The 17,619-nt window shown below is 54.0% G+C and overlaps 7 protein-coding genes across 7 annotated transcripts; 3 read left to right on the forward strand and 4 right to left on the reverse strand.

Annotated features, from left to right (window-relative positions):
- Window positions 1-178: 178 nt before the first annotated feature.
- J4E85_000329 (uncharacterized protein) lies at window positions 179-1,784 on the reverse strand (the record flags this gene model as incomplete). The annotated part of the gene is made up of 2 exons (XM_051464621.1): window positions 179-1,144; window positions 1,191-1,784. 2 exons carry the CDS (start codon window positions 1,782-1,784, stop codon window positions 179-181), a joined length of 1,560 nt encoding a protein of 519 aa, XP_051331142.1.
- A 379-nt stretch (window positions 1,785-2,163) lies between these two features.
- J4E85_000330 (uncharacterized protein) lies at window positions 2,164-3,711 on the reverse strand (the record flags this gene model as incomplete). Its single annotated transcript, XM_051464622.1, has 1 exon — window positions 2,164-3,711. One exon carries the CDS (start codon window positions 3,709-3,711, stop codon window positions 2,164-2,166), a length of 1,548 nt encoding a protein of 515 aa, XP_051331143.1.
- A 1,057-nt stretch (window positions 3,712-4,768) lies between these two features.
- On the reverse strand, window positions 4,769-5,930 carry J4E85_000331 (uncharacterized protein; the record flags this gene model as incomplete). The annotated part of the gene is made up of 2 exons (XM_051464623.1): window positions 4,769-5,477; window positions 5,533-5,930. 2 exons carry the CDS (start codon window positions 5,928-5,930, stop codon window positions 4,769-4,771), a joined length of 1,107 nt encoding a protein of 368 aa, XP_051331144.1.
- Window positions 5,931-7,618: 1,688 nt separating this feature from the next.
- Window positions 7,619-8,998, forward strand: J4E85_000332 (uncharacterized protein; the record flags this gene model as incomplete). The annotated part of the gene is made up of 1 exon (XM_051464624.1): window positions 7,619-8,998. The coding sequence occupies one exon, from the start codon at window positions 7,619-7,621 to the stop codon at window positions 8,996-8,998; it is 1,380 nt and encodes a 459-aa protein (XP_051331145.1).
- A 743-nt stretch (window positions 8,999-9,741) lies between these two features.
- On the reverse strand, window positions 9,742-10,501 carry J4E85_000333 (uncharacterized protein; the record flags this gene model as incomplete). The annotated part of the gene is made up of 2 exons (XM_051464625.1): window positions 9,742-9,977; window positions 10,030-10,501. 2 exons carry the CDS (start codon window positions 10,499-10,501, stop codon window positions 9,742-9,744), a joined length of 708 nt encoding a protein of 235 aa, XP_051331146.1.
- A 2,025-nt stretch (window positions 10,502-12,526) lies between these two features.
- On the forward strand, window positions 12,527-14,192 carry J4E85_000334 (uncharacterized protein; the record flags this gene model as incomplete). Its single annotated transcript, XM_051464626.1, has 2 exons — window positions 12,527-12,553; window positions 12,618-14,192. The coding sequence occupies 2 exons, from the start codon at window positions 12,527-12,529 to the stop codon at window positions 14,190-14,192; spliced, it is 1,602 nt and encodes a 533-aa protein (XP_051331147.1).
- A 1,112-nt stretch (window positions 14,193-15,304) lies between these two features.
- J4E85_000335 (uncharacterized protein) lies at window positions 15,305-17,266 on the forward strand (the record flags this gene model as incomplete). The annotated part of the gene is made up of 3 exons (XM_051464627.1): window positions 15,305-16,078; window positions 16,129-16,456; window positions 16,515-17,266. The coding sequence occupies 3 exons, from the start codon at window positions 15,305-15,307 to the stop codon at window positions 17,264-17,266; spliced, it is 1,854 nt and encodes a 617-aa protein (XP_051331148.1).
- Window positions 17,267-17,619: the final 353 nt, after the last annotated feature.

Below are 17,619 nucleotides of genomic sequence, written 5' to 3' on the forward strand. Positions count from 1 at the left end.
CGGGGCCGGCTCGCCAGTTGCTTCAGGCCCGTCCGGACGGACCCCCGCAAAATGAACTACGGCTTCCCGTAGACTGCATCGACAAAACGTACGTTAAACCTCCGATGAAGCTGACGTTGATCTACTGGGATGGTGCGACAAAGTGGCAAGACCCTGAATGCAGGTACAAGGATATGCATTATTGCCCGGGAAACTCTTCTACCTCTTCCTCCTCCGCTTTACGTCTCACGTACTCTCTCAAGACGTGCACCAATCTCGTCCTACCGTCTTGCCTCTCGAACACCTGTGCGTGGTCTACAGTAGGCCACCAAATCGTCTCTGTGCCGTGGCCTCTCCACTCGGAGTCCTTCCAGGTTCTGTCCTCGCCCTTGAGGTCAGCACCATTAAGGTACTTCCCTATGGTCTCGGTGTCAACTATCAGATCCCTGCCACCGAGGCTGACAGTCACGTCCCGGTCTTTGAGGTCCTCCTTCCACAGTATGTTTTGTGCCCAGAAGAACTGGCGCGCCAGGGTTTGCGCAACCATCATATCGGTAGAAGCGAAGTAATAGAGCTGGTGCTCGTTCGCGCCTTTCGGTCGACGCGCGGTAAAGTTGTACGCCACATCGGGAAGATGTAACAGGAATGTAACAGGGTCGATGAAGACCATCGGGCCGATTTTGGCAGCGGTGATGGGGTCCCGAAGCAGGTGGGTAGAGATGACGGAGCCGTAAGAGTGACTTGCGAGTACAACTTTGTCGAAAGCATGGCGTTCCAGGATCATGTTGATCTGGCGACAGATGTCGTCTTTATCAGGAATCGCCCCAGTAATGCGGAAGCTGACAGGCATGATTTCCACAGCGACAATACCGACCTGACCATCTTGTGCCGCAAGCGGATCGTGCTTGTTTATCTCGTTCAAGAACTCGACATATGGGTGCAGGCCGATGCCGATGCCGTGTACGAAGAGAATGGGTAGTCGCGTCTTGGAGGTGTGTGGTCGGTACCAGTAACTCAGATCAGGCGCGGATGAGATGTTGCGCGTAGTGAGACTGGCGAGTCGCGGTGGGAAGATGGCCAGCGAGGAGCGAAGGTGGGTGCGGAAGAGCATGAAGCCGTAGTAGCGCAGACGAGCGGCGGTAAGGGTATCGACCAGCATAACGATCTGTCGCCGTCAGTATCACATACAATCTCAAGACCAGCAGACATACCATATACCACAGAAACGGCCGATGCGCCATGTTGACTTGGTCGATAGTCAGACGCAGGCTCTTTGCGCTGCCCATACCAGGCGCCAGCTTCCTCCCTAGCATCGTCTCTATGCCGTCCGCATACTCGTTGAGCTCGTCGTCCTCAGCATTGGTTTCTTCCGGGTGCGCCTGCCGCCTCTTCCTCCGCTCCTCATCGCTCTCTGTGCCGCGGTTCAGCAGTGCCCACGCGAAGAACTCGCGCACATTCTCGCGTCGTATTTCGCCCGGTCTCGCGCCCAGAAACCACCTGCTGACGTAGTACTCGGGGTGCGGGATCTTATCCCAGCATCGCCAGAAGAGCTCCTTCCTCTCCTCCTTCTCGAGGGGCGGCGGGTGTTGCGCCGAGGCTTGAAGCGCGCGCTTGCGGGGTAGGTAGACGAGTAACCAGAAGGCAGTCTCTATGATGCTCCACGTGAGGAGGAAGCGACGGAAGGCCGTGTGCGGGGGCTCTGCGATGCTGAAAGAGACCCAGAAGATGCTGAAGGGCGTGATGGCGCGGAATCCCAGGATGCACGTCCTGATGAGCAGGTACTTGGGCAGGGTGTTTTCGATCATGGCGAATGTGCGACAGAATATTAGCTATCAGGAAGTCAACCGCACCCCATCGAAAGGCATGGCGGGGGTATTATCGTTATCATGATGGTGGAAGTTGTTGACGGCTACACGGCAGGGTTGCTGCTTACAGCCCGCCGATGACGCAGCTGCCTGCTGCTTTCTTTGGCTTAGTCAGCAGCGCATCACACTTCTCGCAACCAACGCCGTATTCGGCAGAGTGTACATTCATCCTATATTGTTTGCATCTATGCTAGACCCAGGGTATCTTCAAGGCGTTTTCAGCCGTCATCTGAACTTCCAAAAGCAACTAGTCACCTCCCGGCCTGTTCAAAGCGCCGCCAATCTAACGCCGAAACACCTGTGCAGTCCTTCTGCCATCTCAACCTTGGTTGTATCCTCCCTGTCCTCCACGTGGAGGGTATCCACCACGACCGCGACCGAACGTAACGTTGCCATAGCCGCCTTGACCGAGATGTCCGCCAAACCCCCTGACAGAAGGGTGTCCTCCAGGGCCTGGCGGGGCGAAGCCATGTCCACCAGGGGAGTCGAAGTACTGTCGGAGACCGTCATAATTCATGGTAGGACCAGATGGACGAGTGGAACCACGACGTGACATGGGACGACCCCAGTTGGAGTAGAGCCCCCCACGATGCGGATTCTTGGTCTTTGGTTTCTTGAGGGCCCGAGCGATAGCGTCCTTCTCACGCCGAATGAGCGCTTTCTTGTTGGCTACACAGATGCAGTGCTCGGTGACGTGCTCCTTTCCTGGCTCGATGTCGCAATTGTTTTCCTCGCACTCATCACAATGAAGGTCTGTGGCTGTGCAATCTGGCTTCATGTGGCCGATAGTGCCGCACTTGAAGCAGTACTTCTCAACACCACCGAGGCTATCATCGAAGTTCGCCACACTATGGCGCTCCAGATCTTCTGCCACTTGCTCCATGCTCTTGTGTGCGAACTTCTTGCACTTGTGTCCGCCTAAAACGATTTGGAATGCGGAGATCAACGTGCGAGCGGCGTCGTTTGCCGCCGTGTGGGAATCACGATGCTCGAAGGAGAGCTCTTCGACCATACGCCTGAGACCAACCTGCTCGTTCCTCGGCATCATCCAGTAACCCTTGTCACGAACCAGCAGCTGGGTATCGATGTAGCGGACCACGGTACCGATGGGCTCCATGTCGAAAGCAATGGCCTTGGACTTGAGGTTGTTCAGATCGTGTCCGACGTCGTGACCGAGAACGACGATGGGGAAGTTACCCTTGAGGTCGGGGAAGTAACCCTTGAGGCGGGGGACGTCACTGATGGGTTGGACAAAGAGGTCGGTCAGGATCTGACGCGCCTCGGCGAAGGTGACGAACCGGCCTTGACCGAAGCGGTTGCCTTCGACTCCCCGCGATGCTGGATTCTGATTCGGGAGATGGGACGTCTCGATGGTGCGTAGGAGGTAGAAGCGGACTTTCTTCATCAGGTTCTCTCCGTGATCACCGAAGTCTCCAGTGGCCACAATGGGCAATACATCTTGACGACAGAAAGTAGCGATACCGACCTCGGTGGTTTCATCGGTATTGTTCGACCAGTGCTCGCAGTCGATACAGATGACGATGATGTGGTTGGCGAGGTCCTTGGCGATGTCGGGGATCTTCTTGATGCATCTACCTCCGACGCAGTGCTCCCACACTTCAAGGTCGCTGGCTTCTTTGAAGCGGGCCTCGAGCGCGATGATCCTGGGGTCTCGGGCATCAGGTGTACCGCTTATATCGACTGCGTTGAAGCTGGCTACGAGCGCAGTGACCGCGGGATCTTGAGCATCAGGTTGAGTACTTGTGGGCGGGGCAGCGGTGACGGGGACCGGTCCACCTTGGGAGTTCTGGGACATAGCGGTGTCGCTTAAGGGAGGTAGAGTACTGGGATGCGGTGAGTATCCCATGGCGGTGGGCGAGTCCGCTGTCTGCAGAGGTAGAGGTACGAAGTCAGTCTATGGCTCACATGCATTTCGTACAGTCAGAACTTACCTTACGTAGTATGTCGTGCGAGTGAGCGATCTCAAGTCGACGATGTCGTTCGGGTTGAATGGAGTCGCGGGTTCGGGTTGCGAAAAGACAAGTAGAGAGTGCGGCGGAGACCAGAGGGGTAGGTACGAGAAACGCCGAATGTATAGGTGTGAACGGTCACTAGGCCAAGGTGAGCACGTATTTCATTGAGATGATCAGTGAGCGTGAGCGATCTTGAGCCTTGGCCCGCCCCCGCCGCGCAAACAGGGTCGTCGTGGAGGGGCGGTGGTGAAAGTGAAAGAGGAGGGAAATATTGGAGGAAACTTGTTGAGAATATGCTCGCAATCTGTAGATGGCAATGCTGTCGAGGATGGCATCGTACTTATAAATTGTGGCCTCAGTTCACGGAAAGTAGCGGATCATGGTATCAATGTCAGTCTCCCATGGCTATGTCCACTAGAGCGGATTAAGAGACTCAGTCAACAAAAAGCTATCCAAGGTACGACCCACACGATTTTCAGACAGCCAATCTCGTGCTTCCTAGAGCTACGCCTACACACCGACATGTCCTCTGAGAGCTACGAGCTAAGATTTGCGGTATTGCACCGCTTCGATATCCTACGCCAATCGCACGTGACAACGTCGTATCGCAAACTCTTGTGTTGACGATACTTCTCTTTTGCGAAAGGACCTGATTGTATGGGTACAAATGGATTTGGAAGTCTTGAGTCGCTCGTCGCGATGGGTCATCAACGCCGTATCGCAGTGTCAACAAAGACGATTATTTGCACGAGTTTTATATCAGTTTTGCATTCTTGGACCACCTGTAGTGGATTCTATCGCTATCTGGAACAACATCGGGCATCCTCAAAAACACCCAGGCAAATTTCAGAAGGTCGAAGTACAAAGTATCCTACAGTGTGGAGATACGCCAAGAAATGCGGTCGTTACAGGGTGCCATACTTTCTCAGTCTGACACACTACTACCACCTCTTAAAACTCTGCAAGATCAAGCGCAGCCACCGCATTGGCGACTTTCTCGATCGAGGAGACCTCAGGACCTTTCATAGCATACGAGATGCAACGCTCAGTCATGTGAGTACCCTTGGCCTGTTTGCGCTTGTCTGACTGGGAAGAGGCGCAGTGGTCACACTTGACCTTTGCGTAGCAAAGCTTGCCTTGATAATTCCTCTTGGTATGGCCATACTTGCCACAGCGGAGACAAAAGAGGTCACTGCCCCAGCCCCACACTTGCTGCCGACTAAGTAACTCAATAGTATCGACAACCTCTTGTAGATGGCCGCCGTCTTCGGTCTTGAATTCAGAGGGAAGCACCATCTGGACAGCAGCAATGAGCGTCATAGCGGCGTCGTTGCCGGCAGTATGAGCATCTCGATAAGAGAAGCCGCACATGCCAACGAGAGTACTAAGCCCAATCTTATTGCCGCCCCAGGAATCGTATTTACACTCTTTGGCCAGGTACTGGGTGTCGATGACCTTGACGACAGTACCTAGAGCCATGGCGTTGAAACCCAGCGTGGAGTTCAACATGGACATGTCGCCAGAAAGAGCATGGCCCATGACCACGACAGGACAGAAGCCCTTCGAAGCATCGGTGTCGTCGACAGGCCATTGGAACATCGCCGTGAGCATTTCCTTGGCCTCGGACTTGGTGAGGAAACGGGTAGTGCCGAAGCGGTTGCTGTCATACAGTTAGCCGACGTCCTTTGCAATAGGAAGAAAGAGATGGTACTTACGCTTCAGGATCTCCAGGACACCACTTCAAGTTCAACAAGTGCGCATTTTCGAGAATACGCGCATGGTAGAAGTACACCTGCTTCAGCAGGTCCTCACCATGCATACCCGGAGCTGCCAGCGCGCGCATATCCCGCGAGTCGAACGTGGACACGCCGATCTCGGTCAGCGCGCTCTGCTTGCACTCCCAGTTCTCGGTGTCGAAGTTGACGACGATCATGTTCTTGGCGGAGGGTGGCACGCCGTCGAGGCTTGAGAGGCCGAGGCAGTGCGAGAGGACTGCGCGGCTGGACTTGGTGACGAGAGCGAGCTCGAGCTGCGCGTTTGGGGAGAGGGGCGGAGGGGAGGAGGAGTCGTTGGAATCGCGGCTGGGGGAGCGGGAATAGCTTGAGTCGGACATCTTTGTCGATCTCAAGAGCTAGTAATGTCAGTCAGTCTTGTTTATCAAACCGGGCTTCAAAGACTTACAGGTATGATCTGGTAGGGAAAAGGGGTGGTCGACTGCTCAGTCTCGCTAATGAACTTCTCTGAAAGTTGAGACTTTTCCTCAACGGTGATTCGTTTCTCTTCGGTAGATTTCCCACGTATTTATACAGGCTTAGTGCTGGGAATAGGCTCGTGCTGTATCACGATAGTCTAGCACACTGCCAAGGGTGAATGTGATGCAGGGAGGCTGCCTGGGTACTGTGACGTAGAAGAAGGGGGATGGTTTCGACCGGAATAGTGAAGAGCGGACTACAGCCTGCTGAGTAGGCTGAAGAGTGTGTCTAGATGTTGGCACGAAAGGAGAGTTGGCAGGTGTGGTGTGTCGAAGTGTTGCACAACTGAGTGTGGACTCTAAATTTAAGAATCTGATAAGATGGTGGTAGCGAGAATTTTTCAACTTTGGTTATGCACATATATGACTACAGTACGAATAAGAGACCAACCAGATGTCTGATAATTGTGTACTTAAAACGTAGCTCTCATAAGTCATTCTATGGTCGGCATTCACCGGTACCACCATGCTACAGGGCGAGAGGCGAGCCAGTCAAGACTTCAGCAACTCAAATCACCATCTTGAGAGAAGTCATATAGGATCGGAAAGCAAAGCGGTGGCAGCAATCGACAATTCCAAGCCCTTAAGGTTTCTTGTAATGTTTTCGCGCCTGTGGCCAAGGACCTTAACCCAATACATTGACACTTACTTGTTCAGCGTGTTTTCCATCCAACAGTGCTAACGCAAGCTCTTTTGTCGGAAACATATGTGTATTAGCACAGACGACCCCTTATAGAACGCATAAGTCTTTTCTCATATGTCTGATCGATGCAAATCTTAATTATTATCAACTGAGCGGCGCAGACGAACGAATACGCAGCATGATGAGCACCACTGCCGGAGTCGAAATGACTGAGTCCCATGTCATACTCAAGTATCATTCTAAAGACCTAAGTTATGTTTCACCCGTGGCGTTCAAATGCTTAGCATCAGTCGCGAAGTCTGCTTGTGAGCCTAGGTTCACGATGCAGTCGTGCGCCACCTGCCGGGGGCTGTCCACCTGCCGGGGGCTGTCCACCTGCCGGGGGCTGTCCACCCCTAGCCTAAAATTGCTACTACTGGTTCGATATATGTTTGGGCAGTGTAAAATGGAGATGCATGCTCCATCAGTAGACCCGTGCCAGCATATAACCGAAAGCCGATACAAGTCGTTTGGAGATGTCATTTGTGGGAATGCAAGCGTCAGATGAGGGATGAGGTTTTTTGGGTGATGTCATGGGACCGGCCGCACGTGGCGGGCCGTGCGCGCCTCGCTGTTCCTGCCCCGTCACTGGACGTATCACCACTGTACCTTCATTCTCAGACTTGCGTGTTCCAACATTGTCTTCTAATGTCTACGACAAAGACTTTGACACTTTACTCTTATGCAGCATTTCCTCTATATCGTTCTATTGTACCTTGATTGAAGATCGGCGGCTCTCCACAAGCTTCCCCGCATTCCACCTGCAGCGAGTCAGGCCAACTCCACGTGTTCGCAGCAAAGGTTGCGAAGTACCTCGCGCATGGATACCTCGTCTCCTCTCTCTCGCATCGATACACTAGTATCAGATATGCCGCTGGAGAAAGACAGTAACACCGATGTCGTTCTACGCGACAGACTGAGTGCGCTGCCAGATGAGCTGCTGCTCCACATCTTCGAGGCGGTGGGTTGCCTCTCCAGACGCGACCTCTGCAACGTATCGCGCGTCAACAAACGATGCCACCGCCTCAGTGACGCCGTCTTATATAAGAGCATTCTGTTCGAAACTCCAGAGCTGCACCTCACATTCAGCGAGTCATTGAGTCGTCGGCCGCGCCGTGGCTCAGCCATCCATGAAATCAAGCTGGCCTATCCGTCCTCAGAGCTGTCGCAACTGGCGCTCGACGCACCTGTCGCCGGTTCATACCTGGATCCCAAGCGCTCAGATAGCCTGTCACGGACGCTATCGATCATGTCGAATTTGGAGAAGCTCGATATTTCCGTTCCCGACGTGCTCCTACACGGCATCGGTACCTTGTTCAATGGACCCTTCGATCTCGCATGCTTGAAGTCCTGCTCACTATTCTACCAATGCGCTAATGATGCTTACTGGGACCTCCGCGAGAACATACATATCTTCGCCCATCCCACGCTGGAAACCTTGACGATCCGCAGAGCTAAGCTAGACGAGAAGGGCTTCGATCACATCGAGCGGCCGCACATGACAGCGCTCAAACAACTTCACTTGATCGAATGCGATATTAACGACGACTCACTTGGGGATCTCCTCGAATTGCCCGAGGCGCTGGAGGAGTTTGTCATGACGCAAACAGAAGAGCCGGAGCCCGAACTGGAAGAAAGCTCTGATAACGTTGGGGACTATATCCTGGCTGCTCAGTCGCAAGCGGAGTTTTTGAAGAGCATAACGATCGATCACCCAACACTTACCGGGCGCAAGGTGCTACGTATGCGCGAGTTCGCAGCGCTCAAGACATTGCGCCTGAACTGGGATTACCAGCTATTTGGAAAGTCGTCTAAGAAACCGCGTCTTCATTCCGTTGGTCTCCCGCCGGTTATGGACACACTCGAGTTCTTCAACGAACTAGGAAGCGACGCTGAGGTCACAGACCTTCTCTTGGCTACCATCGAGCAGAAGGATATCGTTGCTAGGAATTGGAAAACTTTGGTTGTGGTTGAAGGCGAAGACGGAGTATCGAGGGAAATCAAGAACGCGTGTAAGACTGCGGGGCTACAGTTGGATATTATTGGGGCTATGGATGAGGATACTGAATCAGAAAATGAATCGGAAAGCGGATCGCAAGGCAAATTCTGGGCAAAACCAGATGCCAGGACCCAGATATCGGAAAGCGAATCGGAGAGCGAATCAGAAGACGAGGCAGGCTTTAGGGTGAACAAGGACATCGAGTCAGATAACGATGAGAGCATTTCAGGTCCTCGTCGTTTTATGTGAAGAGCAACACTTGCTCATCTAGCGGAGCTTACATGACGTGTTGCGAACCTGTTTAGACTACACTGGCGCCGTCTTAGAGCTTGGAAATGCATATAGACTTGGCTTCATGCGCCATATTATACCAGTCCATTACTGCAATTCCAGCGTGTACCTCCCTTTCATAACGATCTTCACTTTCCGGCCATTACCCACATTCCTACCCGCCTTTCCAAGCGCTCCCCTTTTCTTCGAGCGCCTCTTGGTTTGTCTCTTGTCTTCTGCGTTGTCCTCATCAACCCTGTTTCTTCGCCTCCTGCTATCTCTCCAGCCCTCTACGTACAGCCAAATCTGTCGCATTACACAAATAAACACCATTACGATATGTTCCGCTTTGAGCTTGACATGTGCGGCGGGGATGTAGGAGATGTTTGGCCTAGGGAGAGAGCCGAGTAGGGTTACTGGTAGAGATGCTATGCGCGCGAGCGCGGTAGTTGTGCTGTTTATCATTGTGAGGCGTTTGCGAGTCGTCGCGTACGGTGAGTATAGCATGAGTAGATTTGGGTTTGGGGTAGTACATGTGTAGTCTTCAACACGTCTCCGGAAATCACAGAGTTCCGCATCATAGCAAGGCGTGGAGGTATTCAATGTATCTTCAAATATCCACGTACATTCAGTAAGGCTGTGAAGTACACCCGGACTATCTATGTCACGTTCCTCCACACCCCATCATAACAGCCAGGTGATGTCGATCACTCAACAACACTTCAACCGTGGAAGCCCATCATACCTCCTCGTCCCCTCGCTCCACCACTACGTCCTCGACCGCGACCTCGGCCACCGCGGTAGCCGCCACGCCCACGTCCATGGCCATAGCCCTGACCCTGACCTTGTGGAGCAGGCCGGTAGCTGTTGACCCTGTTCCGCATCTTGCGGATGCTGTAGTTGACGTCCTCAAGCCGAATCACGAAATCGCCAGCCATAACCACCGAAGCAGCAATATCTTCAAGCGCACTGTTAGCACCAATCCTCTTCGCAATTCGAAGACATCTTACTCTCATCCTCAGTATTACCAGGAACATCATTCCGCTCTTTCATGTGCTTGATGACAAACGCAATCGCCTCCAACTTGAAACCAGTGCGTGTCATATCCGCCAGACGGCTGAGCGCAGAAATGAGTGCTAGACCCCAGTTATGGCAGTCTGGATCGGGGAGGTACTGGACTGGGAACGGGGTAGCCATGGAGCGGAATTCCCAAGCGGCACCTGCAGACGCCAGGAGGCGGGTGATTGTGGCCTTGGTGTCTGGAGGGAGGGTGGTGAAGTCGTGGAATGTGGGGCTGTTGTCGATGAAGTAGTCCTCGGCTTCATCCTCGGCTTCGTCATCAGCCGCGTTGGTGTGGTCTTCGGGGTCGGCCATCTGAGTGTCCTCCATCGCGTTTTCGGTCTCGTTGGCGGATATGGTGTTGCCAGTGATGGGGTCTACGGTGATGGGTACAGGGGCGTTGCTGGCGTCGATGAGGTCCATGGTGACGGTCCTTGAGGTGTTGATGTGTCTTGGGTAGTACAATTGATTGATACGAGCTTAATTGTTATCAAGATAGCTTGTATCGATTGTCAAGCGGGGGTGTAGGATTGATCGAGGTACAGTAGTCGTGGACGATATATATATATAGACTGGCAAGGCGCTAATCAAGAAGTCGCAGTGAAGGAGCCTTGATGGTGTGTATTAAGACTAGGGATACGCGAATCGCAAAGCCGTGGTGACGGACTCGCTCACTGCGAAAGCGAGACAGAGTTGTAGTCTCCCCATTGTTACTCCTATTATGGAGAGAATATTCGCTCGTCAAGCCCATGTGGATAGCTCTGTCGTTATAGCTGCCTGGAATCTGTCGTTTGCCCTTGAATCATTCCGGTGGTCGTTATTACGTTATAAGGTCTCCTGACGTCTTCATTTGAACAATGCTTGCATGCGCGCAAACGCTGTCTTTTTTTCTTGTTGCGGTTCTTCCATCGCAAAACCTCCAGCTCCATTGTTTCCGTGATTATTCACGATCGCGTTCGCGGGTAGTTCGATAGGATCGCTATTGTCAACGGTTGGCTATGGGAAATCAGCTTCTCTATCCCCAACGCGATGCTTCGCTTCAATAATGGCACTCACTGCTGCCATGTACCCGTCAATCTGCTGCGGTTGAGCAGACTCAGGTCTCCCTTCTCCTTGCAACTCCTGCGGCCCATTGTGTTTGTACTGGTCTCCATGCAGCTCCGTCGGTACATGCGCTTGTCCTGCATACGGTGGTAGCACGCTTCCGTTGCTTGGGGCGTCCGGTGGTGCAGTATACTGAACCCCGACGTAGGGCGCGTTTTGTTCCTGCATCCTGCGCATAGCCCTTTCGCGCCTCCGCTGTTTACTACAGATCTTCATAAAAACGACTGTGCAAAAGATGCCTGTAACAAACATAATGACAAGAATTATGACCGCTACAGTGCCTTGCAGCGAAAGATTGGTGTTGCGACGTTGGATGGGCGCCATGTTGTCTGATTGTTATTCGGGATTGGAGATGCGGTTTTCGAGTATGAGAGACGCGAGGGGATCAAACTCGCGAGCTGTCATTACGCCCGGGAGGCCTTGGGTGTACTTAAACTCATAGCAAGGATGCAACAGGTCGCCTGAAACTCATGCACGCCTGGGCACAAATCTCGTGCACCGCCATGGACGTGATGGCGGCGCAGCGCTGTTGGGGGCCAGAACGGGTACGCGAGGCTGATCACTCGGTGCTGCCAAGTCAAATTCTCCGAGACCGGCAGTTACGGCATATCTCTATCCAGAAGGACGGGGCTTGATATTGAAGGGATACGAGAAGACGGTAGATCGAATGAGGTCTTACACTTGGTGATAGCACTGAAAGGTGTCCTGCTGTAGAGCCAGTCATTGTTCCTGTGTAGCATGTATGACGTTGTTCAAGCCGAACACCGCCTCCTCCTGATGGCCCTCTAAACCACTCTCCGAAAACGCTCAGAGAAGACGAAAGAGAATGTCCAGCTTGATGCTTATCTATCGGATCTTGAGGTTGTCGAGAGCTTGGTAGGGCTCCCGCGCTTGAGCCTCGCGGCGCTTGCATTAGCGTCGATTAAGTCGGTTGATGACGCGCAGTTGGATCCGGGACGAGATGACGTGTGACATCTAACCAGCGCGAAGAATTCAGTGAGCTTAGGAATCGAACGTCGCAAACTCTGAATCTCTTCTGTCGAACGAGATTCGCTATGCTGCAGCAAGGGTGAGGTGTGTCTTGATCGCCAAGCTCGGCTGTGTCTCCCCTCGACCCATGGTTTTCGCGACTACGCGCCGACTCTGCCACAACACCCCACGCACTTCTGCCTGTGCGCCCGCCTATCGTACAATCATCCTACCACACCACGCCGTGTCATCTCAAACGCGCACGTCTCTAAGAGGAGATAATCGTGCGACACACTCCAACAGTCTCGACAGACAGTCTGAGTATGCACTCGCCGCATAGACACATACGAAGACGTCAATACTACAAGAATCAAAATGGATGAAGACCTCCGTCTCCTCGAGGTATGCAACGACGCGAGAGTAGACAATTGTGCGACGTCGCTAACGGGAATGCGACTTGCAGCAGGAATACTGCCCCACGATAGACCCCACTCTTCTTTACACGATATACTCGGATTTCGCAGGAGAACCGAACGCAATCGATCTTACTAGGCAACTACTCGAACCCCTGAAGTTGACGGCCGACGCCGAAGCCCTCGATTTTGACCCCTCTGGCAGCAGCGGAGGCGCAGTTCAAGGCAGCCCAGACAAACACAGTACCGATGTCGACTCCAATGCTGATTCGTGGACGACGCAAACGGTAGCGACGGACCACTCGACGCTCTCGAACGAGTTCTCTACATTCAGTGTCAACGGACGGTCGGGGGGCTCAGAAGGGTCCCTGGAGGATGGGTACTACAAGGACATTGAGCAGTCGGACGTCTCCACAAAAGAGCTGTTGCTTGCCGAAACTTTCCCAGGTCTGCGGCTCGCGCAAGTCACGTACACGCTGAAGAAGTGTGGATACGATTATGATAAAGCGACGGATGAACTGTTGAACCAAGTCTTCTTCGATGACAGTAGGAAAAGCCCTACTGGAGAAGGGCCAGTCGCGAAGGGTATTGATGCATTCTCAGAAGACCATCTCGTACCGCAAAAGGGCAAAAAAGCTAAGAGCAAGAAGAAGCAGAGACTTTCCTTGGAGGCGGGTACTAGCTACCTCGTCGAATCGGATGCGCCAACCAATCGCTGGCAAAACACGAGTCGAGATGTAGACTTTATAACGTCGCGTACAGGCCTTCCAGCGAAGACGGTGTCGTCGCTTTACCACGCGAACGGCACGTCCGTTTCGGCGACTGTGCTGGCCATTGTAAAGAAGGATATTGCAGCACACAAGAAAGAGGGTGAACCAGATGCCGCACTGGTACAGGATGCGATCACACTGAATGAGAGCTTTCCATCTATGGATCTGGAGCACGCCCTTGCCATAGTGCGACTTACTGCTCCTTCGACGATCAAAGCCCAGGAGTTGGCAAAATCACTCACCCAACAACCTGCTAGCGAGACAGGTGGGAGGGGTGGTATCAAGCTTGACTTACGATATGCTCCTGTCGATCTATCCGATCCTTCTGAAGCCACGACACTCCCAACTTTGACGCCTTCTGTTCGACCACGCGACGCGATGTCCACAGCTGCTGCACGAAACGACGCATTCGGGAAAGCATCGGGTGCCTACCGCAAGGGCAAGTCGACGCCACTCATGAGGCAAGCAGCCGCGTACTATGCACAAGAAGGCCGCGACCTCAACGCCAATCTGAGAGCGATGAACGCAGCCGAAGCCGACGCATTCGTTTCCACACAATCTGGTCCAACATACCTCGATCTCCATGGCGTTACTGTGGCCGACGCAACGAGAATCGCCAAACAACGAACACAAGCTTGGTGGAACGGTCTGGGCGAGCGCAGAATACCCGAGTGGAGCGGTGCTGGTCGCAGAGGTGGTGGCGAGGCATACAGGATCATCACAGGTTTGGGCCGACACAGCGAGGGCGGAAGGGGAAAGCTAGGACCTGCAGTCTTGAAGGCGTTGGTCAACGAAGGATGGAAAGTAGAAGCAGAGCCTGGAGAGCTGTATGTCACAGGACTGGCAAGGAGGAGATAGTGAGCTTCGATGTTTAGGCAAGATCTTGGTGTATATCAGGGATGTATGGCGCACGGGATGTTGGAGCATGTTCAGCGACAGTGCCATTGTGGAACGTATGACAGAGAAGAGATGCGATTGGATATCATCAAACACGGATTCAAGACATCCTGAGTGTTCGCTCTTTCCGTCTTTCAAAGCCAAGGCTAGCGGCGCGCTAAGGTTTTAAGCTTCTTTGGACTCCACCCACCATCCATTGCCCCCGTCTTAATCACTCACCCTCAATCCAGGTCGCTCACGAAACCTTCGGGACCTGTCAAAGGCGCTCTCGTACATCCACTGTTCCAGTCGTAAGGCTACACCCACGATCTGCCTTAGTTTCGAAACCAAAACACGCGTACTTAGCCGACACTTAACGCGCCAAGCTGTCGTTTCACGGGTGCTGCGACGGAACCAGCAACACCATCACTCGAAAGACGCGTCGACGATTGACGAAGAATAGAAATCGGGATATCATATGCTGTCACGTCTATCACGGCTCACTGACAGCGCGAGGAAGGCATCGTGATATGATTTGAATTAGGAATTTACAAGGTCAAGCGCTTCCCCGGCGATTTCACGCGACGCCAAGGTACACTTCGTGCTTAAGCTACGAGTCGTCTACCGAACAAGCAATTATGTTTTGCGTATAGCATGCGGAACCAGCTACACGACCAGTGTTTCGCCTCCGCCCGTTGCAGTACCAAACGACACGTGCCCGCGCAACAGCACAACAGCCTAAAGGCATGTGCGTCTTCGCTCACGCTATGCTACAGCGTAGCTACCATGACGATCGACAAAACGTTCGAAGAAAAGGCTAGAACGCATGCACCGTTTGATACGGGACATGCTCCACCCCATCGGGCCGTTCCCCATGGAGGGCATGATATATAGAGAAGGTCTTTCCATGCAGTATTACTATTCATCAGTTCGATACTCATCCAGCTTACTCAGTCTTCTTCTCTACTTCTATTCAATCATTCTTCCTTGTATATATCGCTGCTAGTCGGCTTTTATCTTTGCACGTTCTCTACTTACATCACTGCCGGGCAGCTGATCTTTAATCCTCCCTTCCATCCTTTCTATCCGCCAATATGAAGTTCGACTCCTCCATCCTTATCGCCTCCTTGGCGGCGACCGCTGTTGCGGCTCCGGCCCAGGAGCCTTGCGATCACACTGCTATGGCTAAGCGATGGGTTGACACTACTGGTGGCCAGAGGATGCCTGCACACTACGTCGCTACCGTCCGGAAGCTCTCTTCCGAGAAGGTCAAGAACAAGCGTACACTTGACGCGCTCCTCGGTGGCCTTGGCGGCGGAGCGGCAGGTGCTGGTGCTGGTGCAGGAGGCCTTGGTGCCCTCGGTGGACTCGGTGCTCTAGGGGGTGGTGCCGGTGGTGCTGGAGGCCTGAGTGCTCTGGCTGGTGGTGCTGGAGGTCTCGGCGCTCTTACCGGTGCTGGAGCTGGTGGCGCAGGAGCTGGAGCTGGAGCCGGCGGTCTCGGTGCCCTTGGTGGACTTGGTGCTCTAGGAGGTGGTGCCGGTGGTGCCGGTGGCGCAGGAGGTGCTGGAGGTCTCGCTGCCCTTTTCCCTGGTCTCGCCAAGCGTCAACTTGATCAGCTCCTCGCTGGTTTGACTGGAGGTGCTGGCGGCGCAGGCGGCGCAAAGGGTGCGGCGGGTGCTGCTGGCGGTGCTGGTGGTATCGGCGACCTTCTCAGTGGTCTCGGTATTGGCGGTGGAGCGGCTGGCGGCAAGGCTGGTGGTGCTGCTGCTACTACTCCCAAGGCACCTGCGACTAGTGCTGCCGCCGGCGCTGCGAAGGGCCAGAAGGGTGCCGGAGCTGCTGGTGCTGCTGGTGCTGGTACTCTTACCGTAAGTACTCTCTCGTCTTGGACTGCATTTCCGAAGCTGACTTAATCCAGGGCGCTGCAAACAACGGCACTGCTGCGGCAGGAGGCGCTACCGCCGCTGGTACTGGCAAGGCTGGCAAGGGAGCTGGCAACTTGAACGGAGCTGCTGGTGCCGGAGCAAATGCTAACGGTGCCACTGGCACTGGAGCTACTGCCAACGGAGCCACTGGAACTGGAGCTATCGGTACTGGAGCGACTGGTACTGGCGCTGGCAAAGGAGCTGGTAATGGAGCAGCTGGTGCTGGAGCCACTGCCAACGGCGCTACTGGTACTGGAGCAACTGGTGCCGGAGCTGGCAGGGGACAAGGCAATGGAGCTGCCAACGGTCAACAGGGAGCCGGTAAGTGATATCAAGCACCAGAGTTACAGTTATAGACACTGACATATATCAGGCGCAGGCCGTGGTCAACAAGGTGCCGGAGCCGCCACTCCCCCAACTCCTCCTACCGCTGGTGGCGCGGGTACTGGAGCAGCTGGAGCTACTCCTCCTACTCCTCCCACTGCAGGTGGTGCCGCCCCCGGTCCTAACGGAGCTACTCCTCCTGCTCCTCTCACTTCTGGTGGCATTGCCGCTCCCCCTGCTCCCCTTGCTAATGGAGCCACTCCCCCTGCTCCCCCTGCCAACGGAGCCACTCCCCCTACTCCTCCCACTGCCGGCGGCGCGGGCACTGGAGCAACTCCTCCTACTTCCCCTACCGCTGGTGGCGCAGGCATCGGAGCTACTCCTCCCACCCCTCCCACTGCCGGTGGCGCCGCTCCCGCTGCTGGTGCCAACGGTCCTCTTGCCGGTGGAAACAGCCCCACTGCTGGTGGAGCCGCAGGAGCTGGCCTTACAGGAACCGGTGCTACTGGTGCCGGTGCCGCAGGCTCAGCCGGTTCAGCTACTGGTGCTGGCGCAGCCACTGGAAACGGTGCCTCTGGCGCTCTTACTGGCGCTACTGGTGCTACTGGTTCTTCCAGCTCTACCGGTGCTTCTACCGGTGCGTCTGGATCTACTAGCACATCTGGCACCAAGGGCACAGGTGCAAACAGCGCTTCCAACGGCGCCTCCGCCGCATCTACATCTGGTAACGGAAAGGCCTCAGGTGGCAAGGGCGCCTCGTCTGGTAGCGCCGACTCTGCTCTCGCTGACTCTCAGGAGGAGGACTAGATCGCTTCAGCGACTACCTGGCACATGCCCGATGGTGATAGTGTAGGAATGCATGAATGAGTAGATGGGCTGTCAGTATGGAAAGCCTGGAATGGATGTGTAATGATAGGGACGAGATTGGATTTGGATTTAGATGTTGACACGACTGGGATTGGGACTTGGAGACTCACGATCATTTATCGGATAATAAAATTTTATTTCACGCGAACTGTGTTTGTTAGCGGATGCTTTGATGGCAAGCTTTACTCATCGTTTTAGTTTATCAATGTTGATTAAGAGGGTGAGCAGTCAACATCTAGAACCATTGCCTTCCATTTTACTCTACGCATTCTGCTGCCTTCGAAGTGCAAGAC

This window comes from Alternaria conjuncta, assembly GCF_024043145.1.
Source record: "Alternaria conjuncta strain BMP 0040 chromosome Unknown scaffold_1, whole genome shotgun sequence".
In the NCBI taxonomy this organism is placed as follows: Eukaryota; Fungi; Ascomycota; class Dothideomycetes; order Pleosporales; family Pleosporaceae; genus Alternaria; species Alternaria conjuncta.